This window comes from Scyliorhinus canicula, chromosome 8 (assembly GCF_902713615.1).
Source record: "Scyliorhinus canicula chromosome 8, sScyCan1.1, whole genome shotgun sequence".
NCBI lineage: Eukaryota > Metazoa > Chordata > Chondrichthyes > Carcharhiniformes > Scyliorhinidae > Scyliorhinus > Scyliorhinus canicula.
This window is the reverse complement of record NC_052153.1, coordinates 106,892,089-106,915,918: the sequence shown is the minus strand read 5'-3', so window position 1 is coordinate 106,915,918 and position 23,830 is coordinate 106,892,089. Positions and strand designations below refer to the sequence as shown.

Here is a 23,830-nt window from a genome sequence, read left to right as displayed (position 1 = left end):
GAATCAACCACCTTCTCTTGTATTATAAATAAAGTTGAAAACATGATAAGTAACTGCGGTTTAAAAATAATTGGCTCATAGTAGATCTGTTTCGATAACTATCATGCTGCGGACTGGCTTCAAGCGTTGTGCTCATGTGGCTAGTGGAGCAGAAAATCCAGCCCACTATCTTTACCTGGTCTGGCCTACATGTGATTCCAGATCCACAGCAATATGATTGGCTCTTAGTTACTCTCAGGGCAATTAGGGATGGGCAATAAATGCCAATGACATACCATAAATGAGTCAAAAGTAAATAATCCACTATCAAGACAAATTTCTTTCACATTTACAATATTGTTTGCCTCCACTCATCTCTACAGATGAAAAGCTAAACCATGCTGTTGCTATCTCATGGCTGCACTTTCCCAATCAATCTTACTTACACCATCCATGAACTTCACCCCTCATTCCATGTCTTCATTGACATCAAGTTCTCATACATGTCACCATTACCCTTATCAAACTTTCCTGGTTTGCTGTGTCCCCTAAAATTATATGCATAAACCTCATCTTGACTTCAGCATCCTCAATTGTACCCACACCTAACTCTGCACCCACATCTTTCATTGTCTCCTTCAGTCTTAATTCTATCTGCATCATTTTCTCCCTCAGTACTTATTTGCCAGTCATTCTGTCTCATTATTGGTGCCATTCCTTTGCCTATCTTGCCTCTCTCCTCTGTAATTAATTATGTCAATATCTTTGCATGTTGCTTTCCTTCTGTTTTTCAGAAACATCTCTAGTGTATTATTTTCTGGTAGTGCTTTTACATCCCCCCGCCAACCCTCCCCCAAGTCAAATTTGGTTAATGTTTTCAAAATATTACCACTTACAGATGATTAAAACCACAAGGCATTTTTAATATGGTGCTTGGTTTAAAAAGGATAACACAATAAAATGTATTGCTAATCTTGGCTGGTGTTAATGCTGAGCCATCCAGATCTCTGATTGAAATCCATCTTGGCTGATCGTCATCTGTTTTTTTATTTGTATTATAGAAATGAGAAGGGATAGTTACTGAACTCAAAAGCACAGAACCCCCGTGATAACTTTAACGTTTGAAGAATTAAAATGTTTGTGAAAAGAAAAGTTAAAACTTAAACACACAAGATAAAAGATACACAGTTAGAGAAGATCTTGCAAGATAACTCTCAAAAATGTTTTACCTAAGAAAACATAAGACTATCTTTTTGGTAACAGTCATTATAGATTGTTAATTGAAAATACAGGAAATATTACCCAAATCAAGAAATTGCCTTTCATTGCAAACAGAAGTACAACTTTCTCTAACCAAAACACACTCCATGTGGGTTTCCAAAGGCAGATTTTTAAAAACTGCTTCATTGGGCAAACATCCTCCTGACCTAGGACTGAGTTGCTTTCTTTAGTTAGAAACCTTTTACAGCCAAAACAACGGTGAAACATCCCCATGATACCACCCTTGGCCAAAACCCTCAGCGCTTCCTCGTGCCGTATCCCTCTATACGCATCCTATCCATGTATTTGTCGAGGTACCTTTTGAACGCCGTTAATGTATTTTCTTTCACAACCTCCCCTGGCAGTGTGTTGCAGGCACTCATCACCCTCTGTAAAAAAAACCTGTCTCACACATCTCCTCTATACTTTGCCCCACAGACCTTAAACCTATGCCCCCAAGTGGCGACCCCTCCACCCTGGGAAAGAGTGCCTGCCCATCCATGCCCCTCATAATCTTGTAAACCTCTATCAGGTTGCCCCTCAACCTCTGTTGTTCTAATGAAAACAGTCCGAGTCTATTCAGCCTCTCCGCATAGTTAACACCCTCCAGACCGGGCAACATCTTGGTACCCTAAATCTAAAGTTCAAATCTACCGTTTACTGTAAAGTTAAACCCACCAGAAGGCCTCATTACAAATGCAGAGAATGTAAAACCTTTGCTCTTTTATCCCTTCGACTCCACAGACAATTTGACTCCACAAAGACCTCTCCTTTGATAACCCTGACACACAAGCACAACTTTCCTTACCCACACAGAATATATACATGAACACAAAATAAAACATAATTATGGAAATATATTGAATGTTGGTTAGAAGTGTTTAAGTTGAAAAGTTATGTAACTTCTGATGTAAAATGAGACCTTTTCCTTATTAGTTAGGGCGAAACAAAAAAACCCTAATCATTTAAGAGTAATTATGTTTCTATATTTGTTAGGAACACTGAAGTCCGAGGGTACTATTGCTGATATTCTTGATAAAGGATCTGGTGCTGTTATACTTCTAGATGGTAAGTTTTAATGTCAAGTAAACTTCACTTTAGGTTTCATGGTGAATGTTTGATGGAATTTAGCCTTGGCCATGGACCAAACCTAATAGCCTTGGGTTCCATCTCAATCTTTTATTCTTTCTTTCTTGTTTTCCAGCCATTACTCTATTGAATCTGAGCAACATTTTTGCACTTTTGAGAATGGGTCAATTTCAGCAATTGATAGCTCATTTGATTGGTTTCTATGTTTCAAAATATCCAAACATAAAATCCACTTACAGTAAGAAGGGTATTAGATGAAAATGGTAATGCTATTAAATGCTTTCTATTTAAACTCCCATCATTTTGCTCAGAAAGCATAGATGTGAAATACCTGCTTAGTTCTACAATTTGAAAGCATGATCCAGTCATTGCAAGACACTGTGGATTTTAATCTCATATTCTCAGGACATGAAGGTGGATGTTAGGGGTCATAGATACATAGAAGATAGGAGCAGGAGGAGGCCTTTTGGCCCTTCGCGCCTGCTCCGCCATTTATTACGATCATGGCTGATCATCCAACTCAATATCCTAATCCTGCTTTCACCCCATAGCCTTTGATCCCATACTCCCCTGAACAAGGTTACATACAAACAATGCACCAGGAAATGGAGCCCCGATGCCTAGCTGCCTCTTGAATATATTCAAGGAATATCCCATGGGCGGCACAGTGTTTAGCACTGCAGTCTCACAGCTCCTGGGACCCGGGTTCATTTCCAGACTCGGGTGACTGTGTGGAGTTTGCACTTTCTACCCATGTCTGCGTGGGCTTTCTCCGGGTGCTCGGGTTTCCTCCCACAGTCCAAAGATGTGCAAGTTAGGTGGATTGGCCATGATAAATTGCCCTTCGTGTCCAAAAGGTTAGGTCGGGTTACTGGGATAGGGTGGAGGGGTGGGCTTAAGTGGGGTGCTCTTTCCCATGGTGCACACTCGATGGACCAATCGGCCTCCTTCTGCATAAATTCTATGATCCAACCAACTGACCAAATGCTAATTTTCTGAGTGCCTGAGTCATCCACTAAGGTTGTTAAAGATATATACAGATAAACTTTGCCTACATCGACTAAAGCTGTAACTAACGATAGGTCTGCTTCCCTTTCAGTTCATACCTACAATGAGAAAGACTTAGTGTGCTATAACCAGTTCTCTGTATTTGTTGTGGGAGCTGGAGGCTTTGGAGGGAAAAGGACGTCTGATAAAGTTAAGGTAAATGTTAACATAAACATGCCTGAGGCAATTTTCCAGTTTACTCATGTCATGTTCGATTTTGACTACTCGGGTTACAATATTGTAAATGCTAGTAGGACACAATTATTTCTTCTCTGAGCAAGATGAGGATGTTTAATTCAGAACTGGCTATTTTGTCTGCAAAATCTCAGACACTTTCGACCAGTATTAATCAAAAGTTTTACTCAGATGTATTAATTGACAAGGCAAACGAAGGACAACGCAAGTGTATAAATTAAATAACTATCCAACAAACAGTAAAAATCAGTTATCCTTAAATTATCCCAAAACATTACTAAAAGGTCCCAAGATTTGTGATATTATCCATGCGGTCACGCTGTGGGTGTTTCTCTGAGTCTCTATTTCCTCAGGGTCTTTGTTGTGAAGGTGAATCTCGCACGCTACTTCCTTCTGTCTCTGCTGCATGGAATCTCCGCTGCTAGGAGGTCCGGGGGATTTATTCTTCTACCCCTCCCGTGCCTTTCAGAATGTTCTCCCGCCCCCAGCTGATGATGTCACAGGGTGGGAGTGGCACCATCCAATGGAGTTACTAATGGTCACCCAGCAGGACATTGGGGCTCCATTTCCTGGTGCATTGTTTGTATGTAACCTTGTTTAGTCAATCAATCAATCCATGAATAGAGCTGATAATTTCTTGATGGATGAATAATTTACTCAACCATATGGATAAAGCAAATTGTCTCTTGATGGGTGATTGATAGGACAGGTCCAGATATGTCCTGGCAGCTTGTCTGAGTTTCAGTGTATTCAAACTTGGCCAAGTTCAAATTCCCATCAGGCTATTTGCTGGAGCTGACTGTGGCTTGATTTAAAATGTCCAGATATTTTAATTTAAAATCTTTGATTTTATCGGGCCCAAAATCCAGGCCATTCCAGATTAGCAAACTATTCTCTCAGAACATTGACTATTTATACGACAATTGATACACTCAAAATGTTTTAAAATTTGTCATAGTTATTCACTTGTGATGTGTTACATTGGGTTCACTGAATTTCTAGTAATATTCTACAGTACTGTATTTTCGTGCATTTTCTTCCCTTTACACCCTTTACAGCCTATTAGTGTAAATTAGCACTTCTGTCCCATTTTCTGTTTCACATTCTTACGATTTAATATATATTGACAGCATCCAGCTCTACTCTTTACCTCTCCACTGTCAGACTGTTTGTCTCACATCTAGCCCTGGATGAGTGCTATTTCCTCCAATTAAACATATTAGGAAGATCAAAGCCATTGCTTTTGGCTCCCGCCACAATTCCTTTCACTAGTTATCAATTTAATTCCCTTCTTGGCCTGTCTCAGGCTGAACCAAAGTATTCATAGAATCCCTACAATGAAGAAGGAGGCCATTCAGCCCATCGAGTCAGCACAGATCATCTGAAAGAGCAACCTAACCTAGGATACCATCCTATCCCTGCAACCTGGGAACCAGATTAAACCTGCATAACCCTGGACTCTTAAAGGGCAATGTAACAAGGCCAGTCCACCTAACCTGCATATCTTTGGACTGTGGGAGGAAACCAAAGCACCCGGAGGAAACACACGCAGTCAACGAAAAAATGCAAACTCCACATAGACAGTCACCCAAGGCCAGAATTGAACTGGGTCCCTGGTGCTGTGAGGCAGCAGTGCTAACCACTGAGCCGCCATATCACCCCCTTGTTCACAACTTTTAACATCCTATTTGTCCCTGAGCAGCGTTTCTGACCCAATATCCTGCTGAAACATCTCCGACTGTGCCTCCCGTGCTGAAATCCTTATCTGTGGCCGGAATTTCCAGCCACTCTCTGCCACAGGCAGGAAACCAAACGGCAGAGATGATGGGTTATTGACCGCTGGTGCGATCTTGCTGTTCCACAGAGGCCAATGGCAATTTTCGTGCTCGCCAGTTCCGCTGCTGGGGAACCTACCACTGTGGGTCAACTTTGACGAACTGGAAGATCCGGCTGGCGGCAAGGGCTGCAAATTCTGGCCTGTATTTTTGCTACCTCCAGACTTGACTTCTACTGTCTGACGTCCCTCCCATTTTCCAATCTTTAATAATTTAAGATTATCCAAAACTTTGCTTCCTATGAAGTAACTTAATGCTAGACTTACCTCTCAAAGGGAAGTAAGAGACTGCTGTGTGCTTTGTTTCACCGAGACATGGCTCTCCCCTGCCTCACCGGACTGTGCCATACAACCTGAAGGCTTCTCAATTCATCGGGCGGACCGCACGGCGTCATCAGGCAAAGCGAAGGATGGAGGGGTTTGCCTCCTCATCAACTCCTCCTGGTGCTCGGATGTGGCGACCCTGGCGACCTATTGCTCTACGGACCTCGAATATCTGACAGTGAAGTGCCGCCCATACAATCTTCCACGTGAGTTCACTTCAGCCATTATCATAGCGGTCTACATCCCACCCCAGGCAGAAGTGCAGAAGGCACTGGACGAACTGTACAGTTATAAACAACAACAAAACAGAACACACATCAGAGAGTCATGAACACATCCGGGGACTTCAGCAAGGCCAAACCCAAGAGTGTACAGCCAAAATTCCATCTGCACATCTGTCCCACCACGGGTGATAAAATTCTTGACCACTGCTACTCAGAAATCAAGAGTGCCTACCGTTCCTTCCCCCGACCGCATTTAGGAAATTCCGACCATAAGACGGTGCTCCTTCTCCCGGCATACAAGCAGAAACTCAAGCAGGAGAATCCACCTAAGAAGGTTGTGCAGTGCTGGTCCGAGGAAACAGAAGAGCTCTTACGTGACTACTTAGAGACAGCGGACTGGTCCATATTTAAGAACTCAGCAACCAACTTAAATGAGTATGCCACCACCGTCACAGACTTCATCAGCAAATGTGTGGACGACTGCTTGCCAAGGAAAGCAGTACGTACGTTCCCCAACCGGAAACCATGGCTCACACGCGAGATTTACTCCCTTGAGAAGGACAGGTCTGAGGCGTTCAAGTCGGGCGACCCTGACCTATACGAGAAATCCAGGTACAACCTACACAAAGCCATCCGGGATGCCGAGAGAATATCAGACCAAGCTAGAGTCACAGACTAGCATTACAGACTCTCGGCGGTTGTGGCAGGGCCTAAACAAAGCGAAGCCGAGCAGTATCTCCAGCAGCAGCGCACCCCTCCCTGATGAACTCCATGCATTCTATGCTCGGTTCGAGCGGGAATCCAACAACCTGCTATCGAGTGCCCCAGCAGACCATAACACACTCATACCCACCATCACAACTTCCGAAGTCAGATCGGCTTTCTTGAAAGTGAACCCTCGGAAAGCAAAGGGTCCGAACGGGATCCAAGGTTGTGCACTCAGAGCCTGCGTGGACCAGCTGGCAGATGTGTTCGCGGACATCTTTAACCTGTCCCTACTCCGTTCCGAGGTCTCCACCTGCTTCAAAAAGACCACCATCATACTGGTGCCAAAGAAGAACCAGGCAACGTGCCTCCATGACTACCGTCCGGTGGCCCTGACTTCAGTCGTAATGAAGTGCTTCGAGAGGTCGGCCATGAAGCGCATCAACTCCAAACTCCAGAACGCCTTAATCCACTGCAATTCGCATATCGCCGCAACCGGTCCACAGCAAATGGCATCACCCTGGCCCTACCCTCATCCCCAGAGCACATCGACAACAAGGACTCCTACATCAGCCTCCTATTTATTGACTACAACTCTGCCTTCAACACCATAATCCCAGCCAAGCTGACATCAAAGCTCCAAAACCTAGGACTATAGGCTCCTCACTCTGCAACTAGATCCTCGATGTTCTGACCCACAAGACTACAATCAGTAAAAATAAACAACATCACCTCCTCCACAATAGTCCTCAATACCGGGGCCCCGCAAGGCTGGGTACTTAGCCCCTTACTCTACTCCCTGTACACACACAGCTGTGACAAAATTTGATTCCAACTCCATCTACAAGTTTGCTGACGATACAACCATAGTGGGCCGGATCTCGAATAACGACGAGTCAGAATACAGGAGGGAGATAGAGAATCTAGTGGACTGGTGCAAAGACAACAATCTCTCCCTAAATGCCAGCAAAACTAAAGAGCTGGTCATTGACTTCAGGAAGCAAAGTACTGTACACACCCCTGTCAGCATCAACGGGGCTGAGGTGGAGATGGTTAGCAGTTTCAAATTCCTAGGTGTGCACATCACCAGAAATCTGTCCTGGTCCACCCACGTCAACGCTACCACCAAGAAATCACAATAGCACCTATACTTCCTCAGGAAACTAAGGAAATTTGCATGTCCACATTAACTCTTACCAACTTTTACAGATGTACCATTGAAAGCATCCTATCTGATTGCATCATAGCCTGGTATGGCAATTGCTCGGCCCAAGACCACAAGAAACGTCAGAGATCGTGAACACAGCCCAGTCCATCACACAAACCTGCCCCTCATCCATTGACTGTATCGACACCTCCCACTGCCTGGGGAAAGCGGACAGCATAATCAAAGACTCCTCCCATCCAGCTTACTCACTCTTCCAACTTCTTCCACGGGCAGGAGATATAAATGTATAAGAGCCCCACAAACAGATTCAAAAACAGTTTTTTCCCCACTGTTACCAGACTTCAAAACGACCCTCTTATGGACTGACTTGATTAATACTACACTCCTGTATGCTTCACCCGCTGCTAGTGTCTCTGTATTTACATTGTGTGCCTTGTGTTTCCCTATTATGTATTTTCTTTTTATTTTATTTTATTTTCATGTACTGGATGATCTGTTTGAGCTGCTCACAGAAAAATATTTTTCACTGTACCTTGATACACTTGACAATAAACAAATCCAATCCAATCCAGTCTCGTATACTAGCTCACGCTCATCCACCACCTTGGTGTTCTTACTCAATAATGCTTCAAATCCCTCTGTGGCTTTGATCTTCCCTATTTCGTAGAATCATAGAATCCCTACAATGTCGAAGATGGCCATTCGGCCCATTGAGTCTACACTGACCCTCTGTAAGAGCACACCACCGTGGCCCACACCCTTGCCTCTCCCTGTAACCTCATAACCCCACCTAACCGTTGGACATCAAGGGACAATTTAGAATGGCCAGTCCACCTAACCTTGCACAGCTTGGGACTGTGGAAGGGAACCAGAGCACCTGGGTGAAACCTGCGCAGATACGGGAGAATGTGCAAACTCCACACAGTCACCCAAGGTTGGAATTGAACCCGGGTCCTGATACTGTGAGGCAGCTGTACTAACCACTTTTTCTCCACCCCTACAGTTACAAATGCAAATAACATTAGCAGAAATAATTGAATCAGGAAGTGAAAGGGAGGGACTACAAACAATTACAAGCACCAGGGAAAGGGAACTAAGAAAATTATAAGAACCAAAAGCTTACGAGTCTCCAGGTCCTGATGTACTTCATCTTAGAGTCGTTAAAAAGTGACTTCTGAGATAGTAGATGCATTGAGTTTAATTTTCCCTGGATTTTGCAAAGATCCAATCAGGTTGGAAAACAACAAATGTGACTTTTAAGAATGGGAGGGTACGGAAAGCAGGAACTACAGGCCAGTTAGCTTAACAACTGAGGAAATTGGGAATGTATTATTGAGGAGGTTAAAGGGCCACTTAGAAAATCTCAATGTAATAAGGCAGAGCCAACACAGGGCGCGATTCTCCGCAACGGCCGACGCCGGAGTGAAACCCGAAGTGTTTCGCTCTGGCGTCGGAGGCCGCTCCTCGCCCCCTATTCTCTTCTCTCTCTCCCCCCCCCCCCCCCCCCCCTCCTGGGGGGCTAGGAGCGACGTTGGGAGAAACTCGGCGCGCCAAGAATGAGGCGGCCGGAGGCGCCTAAGTGGCGTCAGCCGCGCATGCGCAGGTTGGCCGGCTCCAACCCACGCATGCGCAGTTGCCGTCTTCCCCTCCGCTGCCCCGCAAGACGTGGCGGCTTGATCTTGCGGGGCGGCGTAGGGGAAAGAGTGTGTCTCTTAGAGACGCCGGCCCGACGATCAGTGGGCACCGATCGCGGGCCAGTCCCCTCACGAGCATGCCCATGGTGCTCGATCTTCTCTCCACCCCCCACAGGCCCTACACTTACCTGTCGCGCGCTGTTCATGCCGGCGGTGACCAGGTGTGGTTGACGCCAGCGTGAACAGGTCGGGATCGTCAGGCCGCATGGAATCGCCGGTCGCCGTGAAAAACGACGACCGGCGATTCTCCGAGCGGCGTGTCGCAAAACGCAACACGCCATTTTGGGGATGGTGGGAGAATCGCGGGGGGGTGCCAGAGCGGCCCTTCCGCGATTCTCCCACCCTGCCTGGGGAGCGGAGAATCGCGCCCACAGTTTTGCGCAAGGGAAATCATGCTCGACTAGGAACTCTCTTCCTGAAAAGGTGGTGGAATCACAGTCTTTGAACATTTTGAAGACAGAGCTGGTTGAATTCTTGGTAAGCAAGGGTTGATAGGTTATCTGGGTAGGCAGGGATGCAAATTTGAGATTAATACGAGATCAGCCACAATTTTATTAAATGGCGCTGCTCCTTGTTTGTATCCACTAAATTATTGGTGTTCTTTGAGGAACGTGGAGAAAGGGGAATTTGTGGATGTTCTGTACTTAGATTTCCAGGAGGCATATTTGACAAGGTACCACATCAATGGTTATTATGCAAAAGAAGAGTTTAGTGTGTAGGAGATAACATTTTGGCCTGGGTAGAGGATTGTTTAGAACATAGCTAACAAGAAGCAGTGAGTAGGGTAAATGGGTCATTTACAGATTGGTAAGATGTGACGAGTGGAGTGCCATAGGGATCAGTGCTGGGCCTCAACTATTTGAAATGAAAATGAAATGAAAATCGTTTATTGTCACAAGTAGGCTTCAAATGAAGTTACTGTGAAAAGCCCCTAGTCACCACATTCCGCCGCCTGTTCGGGGAGGCTGGTACGGGAATTTACAACTTATTTACCACTTAAAAGGTGATTAGGATGAAGGGACTGATTATATGGTTGCTAAATTTGCTTTTGACACAGAGATAGGAAAGTAACTTGTGAAGAGAACTCCAGTAGGCTGCAAAAGGTTATAGATAGGTTAAGTGAGTGGGCACAAATTTGGCAGATGGATTATAAGGAACCTGGGATAAAGTGAACTGTGTCCCCTTTGACTGGATGAATAGAAAAGCAGCATATGATTAAAATGGAGAGAAATTGTGGAACTCGGGTACAAAGGCATCTTTTCACAGTAACTTCATTGCAGTGTTAATGTAAGCCTAATTGTGACAATAAAAATTAGCATTATTATCTGGGTGTCCTGGTGCATGAATCACAAAAGGCTAGTATGCAGATACAGCAAATGATTAGGGAGGAAAATGGAATGTTGTTTGTTACAATAAAATATAAAAGTTGTGATTTCTTTTTTTGCTACACTTGTACAGGGCATTCATAAGACCACATCTGAAATACTGTGTACAGTTTTGGTCTACTTATTTAAGAAAGGATAAAAATGTGTTCGAAGCAATTTAGAGAAGATTCTCTCAACTGATAACTGGGGTGATGGGGTTATCTTATGAGGGAAGGTTGGACAGGCTGCTCCGACATCTGTTGAAATTTAGAAGAATGAAGGATAATCTTATTGAAACATAATAATCTTTATTATTGTCACAAGTAGGCTTACATTAACACTGCAATGAAGTTACTTTGAAAATCCCCTAGTCGCCACACTCCGGCGCCTGTTTGGGTTCACAGAGGGAGAATTCACATAATTGCACGTCTTTCAGGACTTGTGGGAGGAAACCAGAGCACCCGGAGGAAACGCACGCACACACGGGGAGAACGTGCAGACTCTACACTGTGACCCTAGCTGGGAATGGAACCCGGGCCCCTGGCACTGTGAAGCAACAGTGCCAACCACTGTGCTACCGTGCCGCCATATAGGATCCTGAGGGGACTTGACCGGGTGGACGCTGAATGGATGTTTCCCTTTGTTGGAAAGAACAGAACTAGGGGACACAGGTTAGGTGATGAGAATTTTATTTCTCTGAGTGTTATGAGTCTTTGAAACTAGAGCAGTGGAGGTGGGTCATTGACTATTTTTAAGGCAAAATTAGTTGGATTCTTGACTAACAATGGAATAAAAGGTTATTGGGGATTGGTGTAATGTGGAGACGAGGCAGCAATTTAGCTATGATAATAAATGGTGGAACAGACTAAAGGTGTTGAATGCTTACTCCTGTTTATATTCGTATGTACATCCAACAGCCTGAAAACATCCTGTATTTCTCTAGCTCTGACGTTTGTGCATCCCCACTTACTTTGCTTTCCCATTGAGGCCATGTCTTCGCTGTTTTAAGCTTTCAGTTCTAGAACTCCCTATACCTCTCAGTCCTTGTGCTCCTCATTTAAGGTGTTCATAGAATTTTCTATGAGCAATCTTTTTGTCTCCTTTGGCCCTGTGTCAATTTTTGTCTGAATACATTCCGCAGTAACATCGACATGCATCACGTTGTCATAAATAAAATATTCAGTGAAAGCCTGATGAATATGGAATTTAAACCATTCATGAGAAAGATCTATATGACTCACTCCTTTCTTGTGAATTAATCATGCTTCCTTCGTATGATAATCATGTGTTTATTGATTAGCAATTGAGTATTCTCTGTGTATCTACTCTTATTTTTTGAGAATATTAAGATAATTTTTGTTTTTTCCAGGTTACTATGAATCCTCCCAATAGACCACCAGATGCCATCATGAGGGATCTAACAAGTGTAGATCAGGTATACAGGGGTTTGTAATATGCTTGATTATGAAACACTTAATAATGTGGGTTTACGTGAGTTTTCTCTCACCAGAAAACTAGCTTCTTGTAAACTTGAATAGAATGAATTAGTAATACTCCATTGATTTCATGATGAACGCTAGTATGCATTCCTATTGAAATATCAATTATGTTTTTTAAATGATAGATTAAGTGAGTGGGAAAAGATTTGGTAAATGGAGTATAATGTGTGCAAATGTAAAATGGCCCATTTTGGCAGGAAGAATTAAACGTAAAATTATCATCTAAAAGGTGAGAGATTGCTGATCTCTGAGATTCAGAGAGATCTGGGTGGCCGAGTGCATGAATCATAAAAGGCTAGTATGCAGGTACAGTAAGTAATTTGGAAAGCTACTAGAATGTTATTGTTTATTGTGAGGTGAATTAATTACAAACATAGGGGGAGCGATTCTCCAAAATGGAGACGAAGTGTTCGCGCCGTCGTGAATGCCGTCGCATTTCACAATGGCACGAAACGGGCAAGGGGACAACCGATTCTGTCCCCCACACGGGGCCAGCACGGCGCTGGAGCGGTTCACGCTGCTCCAGCCTCCCTTCCCGGCGCCAAATGGGCGCCACGCCAACCCGCGCATGCACGGGGGACTTCAGCCCGCCGGCCCCGATGCAACATGGCGTGGGGATTCAGGGGCCGGCCGCGCAACAGAGTTGGCCCGGGGGGGGGGAAGAGGCCTGCCCGCCGATCGGTGGGCCCCGATCGTGGGCCAGACCCCATCGGAGGCCCCCCCCCCGGCCCGGTGGAGGAGTGCTTTTCCCCATCCCACAGGCCGCCCCGCAACCCTTCGTGCAGAGTTCCCGCCGGCAGCGACCAGGGGTGAACGGCGCCGGCGGGACTCTCTCGTAGCCGCGCATTCACTCAGTTCACCCCGCCGATTCCAGCAGTCCATGGCCGGCGTCACGTTAAACGTGCCGGCGCAAGTGGAGCCAATTCCCCGCACCTCGGAGAATCGCGCACCGGCATCGTGGCGCAGTTGCGGCGATTCTCTGGCCCGGCTCGGGGCTTGGAGAATTGCCCCCAGGGAGGTTATGCTTCAGTTAGACAGGGCACTGATGAGACCACATCTGGAATACTGTGTACAGTATTGGAATTAGATCAGCCATGAACGTGTTGAATGGGGGAACAGGCTCAAAAGACAGAGTGGCCCACTCCTGCGCCTAATGCATGTGTAGCTGCAGGCATAAAATTTGGAATGAAAATGCTGGTAAAGGTTACTGACCGTCATATTATAGGGTATGTTGTTGGGAAAAATTTTCAAATTTGAGGCAACAAATGTAATAACATGTTGCCAAATGTAGACTAAACATTTGCAATGGATGAGAATTAGAATAATTTTCTGAAAGATGTATTTGGACAAAACTTGCTAAACAGTTCCAATTGCGCTAAGAATTACAATGAAAACCAATTAAAGATAATCAGTTGGGCTTGCGATGTTGCATTTTAGAAGCGCACACATTCACACACAGCATCCTGTCCTCGGAACATGTTCACACATTGAGCGGGATTCTCCGAGCCTTCCCGTCGAAATAGCGATCGGCATGGGGGCGGAGAATGGGCGATGATGCCGAAATCCGGTGCGACACCGCTCCTACGGTTATCCGGTCCCTGGCGAATCGTGCGCGTGGTCTACGCGGCGCTGGCAGGAGGCTATTGATAGAGCCCCCAGCTCCGACGAAAACTGTCCGAGTTCCCGATGGCGTGGTTCTAACCACATTTTGCTTGTCGGGAACAGCCAATGGTGGCTACGGAGTCAGTCCGCGGCCGCCCAGGTGAGGGGGCGGGGGCATCCTTCACCGGGGGGGCCTTGGAGACGGTCAGGCTAGCGATCGACGGCCACCGATCTGTGGTGCACGCCGTCTAGGGGGTCTATATTTCCGGGGCCACTCCGCGGTGCGAGTCCGCCATGTCGCTCGGGGCGGCCACCGAAGGCCACCGCTGTGCGCACACATGATTCCCGACCAGAAGTGCAGGGCCCTATATCTGCGGCCAGAGCTGCAAGGAGTACTTCGGGGCCCTGCTAGCTCCCTTCAGGTAGGAGAATCGATGAAAGTCCAGAGTGAAACACCCACGTTTTGACGCTGGAGTGGGGACATAGCCCCATTATTGCAGGATCCTGCCCAATGTCTTTTTCAACTAAACAAAAAAGGATTAATGGGGGCATAAGGAAAAACCTTTTGGCCCAGGCAGTGGCCTATATGTGCCAGGGCTGGATCTCATTTGCGTGGTGGGGAAGGTTCTTCTTTTTTTTGTACTAGAGATCTTAAAAAGCCTCTCCCCCACCAATTTCTGGAAAGCCAACATAATAATCTTTATTGTCACAAGTAGGCTTATATTAACACTGCAATGAAATTACTATGAAAAACCCCCAGTCGCCACAATCCAGCGTCTGTTCGGGTACAAAGAGGGAGAGTTTAGAATGTCCAATTCAACTAACAGCACATCTTTCGAGAATTGTGGGAGGAAATCGGAGCACCCGGAGAAAACGCACGCAGACACAGGGAGAACGTGCAGACGCCTCACAGACAATGACCCAAGTCGGGGATTGAATCTGGAACCCTGGCTCTGAAGCAACAATGCTAACCACTGTACTACCATGCTGCCCACATTTCTGGCACTTTCGGCATCCACCCCACTGGCATGGGACATGCCTCCAGGATTTTTTTCTTCAAAGTGCTGGACAATGTGGTGAGAAAAGCTGGCTGTGCAGCTGGTGAGCTGCACATCAGTTTTCTCACCTGCACTTGGAAGACAGAACGGAATATTCTGGCCCCTGCCTTAAAGACTGTTGTGACACAAGGGACTCAAATGAAATGTCAGATAGATGATTAAATCAAGAGGATGGAAAATAATATAATCAAGCTTTTATGAAGTGATTAGACATACAAGGAAGGGATATCCACCTATATCAAAGTGTTTTGAGAGGTAAAAGTTAATTCTGAATGATGACTCATTCTGGTTTGGTTTGGTTATCTCTAATGTTGAAAGAAAATTAGAGCCAAAATCAGCATTATACAACTGAAAGGGAGTAGCTCTAGATATTATGAAAAATGAAAATGAAAATCTCTTATTGTCACGAGTAGGCTTCAATGAAGTTACTGTGAAAAGCCCCTAGTCGCCACATTCCGGCGCCTGTTCGGGGAGGCTGTTATGGGAATCGAACCATACTGCTGGCCTGCCTTGGTCTGCTTTCAAAGCCAGCGATTTATCCCTGTGTGCTAAATTATCGGAATTAGTGTAACAGCGCCAGTACATGTTTGATGATATCCACTAGTTCCTGAAGAGGTTAAAAATTGACTGCAGAGCTATGTTCTATGAACTTCTGAGGTTGCTAGACTAGCAGTCTTACAGCTGCAGGGAGACTGGACAATGGATCTCTTTATTGGCACATGAGAGGGCTGTAATCTCGCCTCACTGCTGTCCAGGTAACAGATCAAGATGGAAAATGGGTTTGGAGGAGGACAGTATCTCACGCTGTGGGGAGTCACATACACGAGGACTCTAGACATGTGCATATTGGTAGTGTATCTCTGTGTCCATGCCTTTGCTTCCATTGAATGTTGTAATTGGGCAAGCATACATTGTCTGTAATTGGTCAGATCTTTCTGTGGGAAACTGATGGAGGTTTAAAGCAATTAGTTAGGATTGGATAATAATTATCTTAGAATAATTGTAAACCTTTGATTGGTATATACTAATTTCTTGTAATCGAACCAAAAGGTATAACTCTCTGTGTAATCCTTGAATCATGGCTCGCTGGTGTGTAGCATTAGTTGGAGCACTGGAGCCCCTGCTATAGCTTGAAACAAAGGCCTTGTTTGAAACTCCAAGAATCAACATCTGGTTTTCTCAAAAGTGATGTACACTGTAGCCAAATAGCTGTATTTTTCTCCCGTGTACTATTGATCACCTGATAAGCATAAGTGGGAGGGTAATTTGGTTGATAAAGAAACGAAGATATGAGAAAAGAGCTATGTTATTTTTAGAGGACACATTAATCGACATAATACAAGTTGGGAAAACTTAAGTGATTCAGAGCCAGAAGTAGTACATAAAATGTGTGACTGTGTTTTGAGCCAGCACCTCTTGACCTGATATTTATTAATAACTCAAAAATGTCAAATAAGTAGAAGTTTGAGTATTCCTGGGGACAGTATACATAGAATGATGCAGTGTAATATGATCTGGAAGTCAGAAAAACTCAAGGCTATGGAGAGAATTTCCCCATACCCCCAACGACATGCTTGATGGCGGGCCCAGAAATCGGTTTCATGCCAGTGTGAATTTACAGCGGGATCTTCTGTTGGTGTCCGCCATGATGGGTCAGAAAAACTATCAGAGACCTATGTGAACCTCATTTGCATCTATTAATGGGATGCAAATGAAGGCCCAACCCACACACCAGATTCTCTGCGATGCCAGTGGGAAAACATGCTGCCATAAAATACGTTCGCAACAACGTGGCATGCAGATGTCGGGACTCATCTGAACAATGTCTGGAGTTGCCTCTCTAGTTCAGGATGGAAGCCGCTCACAATCTTGTACCCCGGAACACAGCAGTGGGTCAGGGAAGCATCTGCAAGGGGATGTTCCACATTGGGTATACTGGAGGGGGTCCATCTTCCAGCCTCAGAATTTTTGCTGGAGATCCATTGTCGTTCTCACGAGGTCCATCTTCTGGTTTTTGTTCGCTCCTAGAAATGTATCTTCATTTTCAGGAGTTCCACCTTCTACTTCAGTAGTGAGTCAGTGATGTTGGCTGCCTTTTCAGACACAACTATGGATTATTCACCATCCAGACTTGCTCCACCAATGAATGTGGTGTAAAACACCCGGGTGCATAATTAACGAGGTCGGATATGGAAGATTTGGCTTGTTTTCCCCCTGGGTGCTGCAGTAGAAACACTCCATGCTGCCACGGGACTTAATCTCAAAATGGGAGAATTCCACCAGGGTCCATCATTAAAAGGACAGAATTTAATGAAATAAGCGAACAACTAAAGCAGGTGAATTGCGAGGGGAAGTTTTTCAACACTTCAGTGGAAGGTGGGTGAAACATTTTAAAAGATTTGTATTACTTTTTCAATAAATTTAGAGTGCCCAATTTATTTTTTCCAATTAAGGGGCAATTTTAGCGTGGCATATACGCCTACCCTGCACATCTTTGGATTGTGAGGGCGAAACCCACGCAAACACGGGGAGAATGTGCAAACTCCACACAGACAGTGACCCAGAGCCGGGATCGAACCAGGGACCACGGCGCCATAAGGCAGCAGTGCTAACCGTTGCTCCACCATGCGCCCTTAAGAGATTTGTATTTTCTCAAAAGTTGTCCTGATTGGTCCCATGGCTTTGGTAAAAGATTGGTGAAAACCTTGGATAATGGTGGAAAAATTTGTTATTTTTCCACCTCTCTGCCGCACTAGAAGGCACCAGTTAGCTGCAAATGCGGGGCTTTACACAGCTTTCTGGTATATGTAACCCAGACATCTTAATTGCCCACTCACGTGATCTTCCCTTGTTCCAGCGATTTCTGTTGATGCAATGGCGGCCCAGTAGAGAGTTCAGAGGAATCTCCTGGCTGATGTTGAGGAAACGGAATAAATGCATTCTCAAAATCAGCAAGTTCCAGCTAAATAGATTAACCTACAAATGGGAAGTGAGATTAATGCAAAAGGGTATCCAGAGAATGGGAAACTGAAAAAATAGCACAAAGAGGCTTGAAACGAAGGATGAAATGAAAATACTAAACATTCTGCAAAGTACTTGCTTCAAGCATTCACAAGGGAGGACATGAGCAATTTGCATTTTTCATGCAAATATATTCCAAATTAAATCAGTTAATATTTTGGTCTTCGTTGTGTCTGTCCTTTTGGACAGCTGTTTACATATTTATATTGGACGCATCCATCACATTTCTAGTGAGGGGCAAACATACAGAAAAAAAATTGACTTTCTCTTTTTAAACGAAAAAGGCAGTTTTAACTCTTAAAGGTTTCCCAGGAACAGCATATCTAAAAACTGTAATTGGTTCTTCAATCGCCGTGAGCATTTACCTGAAAACAATCAGCTTTTCAATTACTTCAATAAGGCTCAGCTTTTTCACTCAGTAGTTCCAAAGATATGTGCCAATTCCTCATTGTTTCACTAAGGTGCAGATTTATACTTGTGTATTGTAAGTTACGACGACTCTGTCCATAACATGTTGCCTTTGTTTTACTGTGGACAACATCATAGTAAACCTACTGCCAGTATCAATGATGTTTTATTTGTACAGCAGCAAATTCTGCAGATTGTTCATTCCAACTTTTGTTTTGTGTTTTTTGTTTTTGGGTGAAATGATGACCTGCTATGTTTATCTACACGTAGCAGGAGTTAATCCGGCATCCGCCGCTTATGAAATGAAAATTGGTTATTGTCACGAGTAGGCTTCAATGAAGTTACTGTGAAAAGCCCCTAGTCGCCACATTCCGGCGCCTGTTTGGGGAGGCTGGTACGGGAATTGAACCGTGCTGCTGGCCTGCCTGGGTCTGCTTTAAAAGCCAGCGATTTAGCCCAGTGTGCTAAATCAGCCCCTCCATGATGCTCGATGTGTCAACTAAGCAAAAGAACATAAAGTAACTGATGAATAAAACAAAACGGAAGGTTCTCCAAAACAACGAGCGGAGCTCAGCCCAAAAGAACGAGAAGGGAAATGGAAACTTAACCAAACCCGTCAAATCAAAGTGCGAGAATCGGGGTCGATAAGGCAGTCCAGCCCCTGCGGCGCTCACCGAGCATGGAAGGCCTCGAGTGTGCCCGTGGATACTGCATGCTCCTGTGCCAGGGACACCCGCCCGCGAACGAGGCCGTGGAAGATGGGCAGACAGTCAGGCCGGATGACCCCCTCGGTCACCCGCTGCCTGGACCTGTAAACGACAAGCTTGGCCGGACCCAGGAGCAGGTTGACGAGGAGGTCCTCCACTCCTCTCTTTCCCCCGCCCCCGCACCGGATGTCCGTATATCAGTAATTTTTGGTTTAAAGGAGACAATTTAAACTCCCAGGTACTTGCTAAGAGAATAAAGCCACGAGACTCCACAGTTTTAAACAAACAAATTAAAGCTTACTATACAAAGTCAGGAAAGTAAAACGATCTGCAATACTTATCCTATACCCTAACATTCAGAATGAGGTAAATAGAAATTAAGAGGCAAACTGTGATTGAACATACCACACTGCATACTAAATGACGGGACAGATCCCAAAGGTTTCCCAGCAACCCACAGAGATGTTAGCGACCACTGTGTGATGAATATTAATAAATTGTCATATTCTATAGTTTGCAGTAATGTTATTGAAGCCTAAGTTAAAATGTTTACAGACTGTGTGTTTGCAGAGGGAGTGTGTTGCTAATAGATATCAAAAGCCATGTTACCTATTTGCGATAGAGACCGAATTTAATGTTGTAACCGTTTGAGCCTGGCTAAACAAATCGAGGTACATCCATCAACAAGGGGAAAAAGAATGCCGTGTGCTTTGTAGCTGGTATAGCTAATAAAAGGGGTCAGGTCTGGCTGGGCAAAGTAGTTGCTTCCAGGGCTCTAACCTGAGCAGAATGTTTCTAATCTTCCCAAATACTCTGTAGCAAGATAAACGAGTAAAACCTGGTTGTTAACTTTTTGCATAAGTGGTATTTAAAATATATAGGTTGCTTAATTGAAATGTAGTGACCTGTTTCAGGAAACAAGTTAAGACATTACACCTGTTAACTGTAAAGCTCTTTCTTTGTTACTAATGTGCTTAATTCTGTGTTCAAATTAAAGTTTGGTTTAATATAAAAGCCGGCTACTGGTCAGTGTTATCACTGCTGTGGTGCAGTGACATTTCCTCACAGTTTTTACCAAATGCAAATAGTTGGGTTCTGGACTGTGATCTTAACAAATTGTGGTTCTGGTCCAGACCCATAACAACTGTCAGTCACAATATCTTGTTAAAATTCGGTCTCCCTCATGGAGGATTTCCATTGTTCACTTTCAAAGATCTTAGCTGGGATTCACCGATATCGCGGCCAAGTGTTGACGCCGGTGTCAAAACAAGTGTGAGCGACAGCGGCGTCAACGGGCCTACAGGCTTAGTTATTCTCTTCTTCCTCGGGGGCGAGAACGGCGCTAAAGTGTTGTGCGCTGCTCCGCCATCGAAAGCCGGCGCGCCACGGCTGTCTCCGCGCCGGCGATCGCGCATGGCTGCCGTCTCTGCGCCGACCCCCAGGCAACATGGCGGAGCCCTACAGGCCCCCTCTGAGGAACAAACTATCTTAATAGACTGCAGCATAAACATTAGAGAATTTGTTTACTGTTCGATATTTTTATGATATGTGTGATGAATGTAGGAAATTGTTACATATTACATTCTATATTTGTTGCAAAAATGTTATTTAAAATCTTGGTTTAAGGTACAGGCAGGCAGTATGCCTGCTAAAGTTGTGATTCAGGGCTCGTAGAAGTGAGATGACCATTGGTTGTAACCATTTACTTGTTTACAGATAGATGGCTAATGGAACATTGTTTTGATTTTGAAGGATCTCTGGGGTGGAGATAATTTGAGGGATGGTGCTTAGTCCGGGATAAACAGGTCATGGGACATTTTGATAGGAAGTGATAGAAGAATGCCTTATGATGTAATTTAGTTAAGGGGTGGAGCCAGGTCTAGTTGTAGTTTTGCAGTTTGCCATAGGATTTTAAGATGGGGCTTAGACATATACATAGATATAGAATATACAGTGCAGAAGGAGGTCATTCGGCCCATCGAGTCTGTGCCAACCCTTAGAAAGAGCACTCCACACCTCCACCCTATCCCCGTAACCCAGTAACCCCCCTCTAAGTTAGCTCCTGATAGGTTTTCTCCGTGTTAATGTTTAATTTATAAATGACCTTTCTGTTAAATCTCCAGTTTTATAAACTGAAATGGGAAGAGGATTTTTCTTTATTAATGGTAGCAATTTATAACATTTAGTTGTTAAATCTGATAGTTAATTAAAATGTATTTATTTCATCAACAGGAATGTGAATTTCATTGCTTACTGATCAATAAATTGTATTTATAAAGTATTGCTGAAAATATACATTGGGTCAATGCTTTTCGGCTTGCACTCATCAGGACAATCATAAGAATTCCAATCATACATCGATGCAATTGTCCTGATGTGTGCAAGGCGAAAACCTTCAACAAAATGTCTTTTTCAGCATTACTTGAGTAACTATTTATGAAGTAGGAAAATGCCCAAAGTTCTGAAAAATAATTAGTGAGAAATGAGGTGGAAAGGCATCCATTTTAACATGGTTTCATAGTAATGTTTGAGAAGTTAATTGATATGGTAAACAATTTTAGCCACTATTTCAAATTGAAAGGAAGTTCACAAATTAAGGGTAAAGTACTGACCATTGCCAGAATTCTATTTTCTGGGTTGCATTAGTGTAATTTAATACATAAATATTACCAAGTAAAACAGAGTTGCTAATTGAGTTGGTGATAGAAAGTATATTGAAATGTGTTTTGTTGTGTTGCTATATTTGATCAAAATAATTCATACAATATTCTGTTAACTTAAAGTAAGGATATGTTTCCCTTGTTATAGGCTGCTCTGTATCGACTGAATGGAGACTGGAACCCCTTGCACATTGATCCAAATTTTGCGGCTTTCGGAGGTAATTGATGGTACATTAAAATGGGAAGTATTTTTTATCTAAAAGTTTTGCTTACTGATTTAATTATTTACATATTGGGAGGCAGAGAGTTATGATAAACTAAATCATTCAGTAATCGGTTTGCCATATTCATTTTCTTATTTGATTTTATCTATCTTATCGTTCTTTGCCTACACATTGTCAAAAAAACATGCAATGGCTTCTCTTCCTGTTCTTGATATCATCCGAGGAACAATCCTGAGCTCTCTCCAGTTTATCATCTGCTCACTGCACTTCGGCTGACATCATGCAAAAAGATAACAATGGGTTCCATTATACACAGATATCACTGTCATAATATCCACTCATGTATATAATGAGATGCAGACAGGCAGTGATTGACACATCGGATGACCAATGAACACACAACACAGAACAACCGATCACCAGACAAGACACCAGCACTATAAAGCCCACAGGGCATTAAGACTCCCGCTCTTTTCGGGACCCAGACACTGAGACAGTCAGAGTACACAAGTCAGCGGAGATTGTTGCTATGCGGTAGCTAGTAAGTCTGGTCAAACCAGTAAGAGTCGTCAGTAGGATTAGTAGAGTGTCAACCCATAGCTGAACATGTACAGCCGTTCATAGTTTAAATAAAACCGTGTTGGACATTTGTTTCTAGCTTCCCTGCATCCAGTTACAGTCAACGTCAAATCAACCCGCCTAACACATTAATCACCGACCTAAACACCACCTCTCTCGACTACTGCATTGTTTCTAAATTGTTGCCTGACATCCAGTAATGGATGAGCAGAAATTTATAATGAAATATTAGGAAGACCAAATCTGATCTCTTCGGTTTCTTGGAACCCGGCTTCCTAGCCACCAACTCCATCTATGCTGCTGACAACTGCTTAAGACCGAACCAGACTGTTCGCAACCTTTTAAGCCATTTTTGATCCTGAGATGAGTTTCCAACTACCCATCTGCACTATTACTAAGACCACTGACTTCCACCTCTGTAAGATTGCACAACTGTGTCCCGACTTCAGCTCATCTACTGCTGAAGCCCTCATCTATACTTTCGTAATCTCTAGGCTTGACTATTCCAGTGCAGACCCGGCTGGCCTCCCACGCTGTTTAAATTTTAGGTAATTCAAAACTGCTGCTTTTGTCCTAAATTGCACCAAGCTCATTCACCAACAACATTGACTTGCATTGGCTGCTAATTAAGTACCGCCTTGACTTTAAAGTTCGCGGCCGCGATTCTCTGGTCCGGCGCCAGAGTACCGGCGCCAAAACGGTGCCGATTACTCCGGCGCCGGTTCCGAGACCCGATTCCTGGGTCCTGGGGGAGGGGCAAGCACGGCGCTGGAGCGGCCCATGCGGCTCCAGCTGCCGGTCCCGGTGCCGCGGTGGCCGGCGCCAACTAGCGCATGCGCACTGGCCATCATCCCCACGCCGGCTCCGATGCCAAATGGCGAAGGGATCCAGGAGTTGGCGCGGAAGAATAGTGGTCCGCAGCCAAAGATGCTGGCCCGTCGATCGGAGGGCCCCGATCGCGGGCCAGGCCACTACGGAGGACCTCCCCGGGGTTGGTCCCCCCCGCCCCTCCAACAGGCCGTCCCGGGAACCTTCAATTCCGAGGTCCCGCCGGCCCAGAGCTGGTAGAACGGCGCCAGTGGGACTCAGATTTTTTTGGACGGCCGCGCCATCTGGGCTGGAGAATCCCCAGCGCCATGTGTGCCTGCCCGTTTTTTCATGGAGCGGGAGAATGGCGTCCCGGTATCAG

General features: G+C 44.7%; 1 protein-coding gene across 1 annotated transcript in view; it reads left to right on the top strand.

The window, feature by feature from the left end:
* The window catches only part of hsd17b4 (hydroxysteroid (17-beta) dehydrogenase 4), a 162,147-nt gene that overhangs the window by 98,024 nt on the left and 40,293 nt on the right, over positions 1 to 23,830 (top strand). The window contains 4 exon segments of the mRNA XM_038805039.1: positions 2,236 to 2,307; positions 3,428 to 3,531; positions 12,253 to 12,318; positions 21,987 to 22,056. Of these exon segments, the coding sequence (XP_038660967.1) occupies positions 2,236 to 2,307; positions 3,428 to 3,531; positions 12,253 to 12,318; positions 21,987 to 22,056 (312 nt within the window).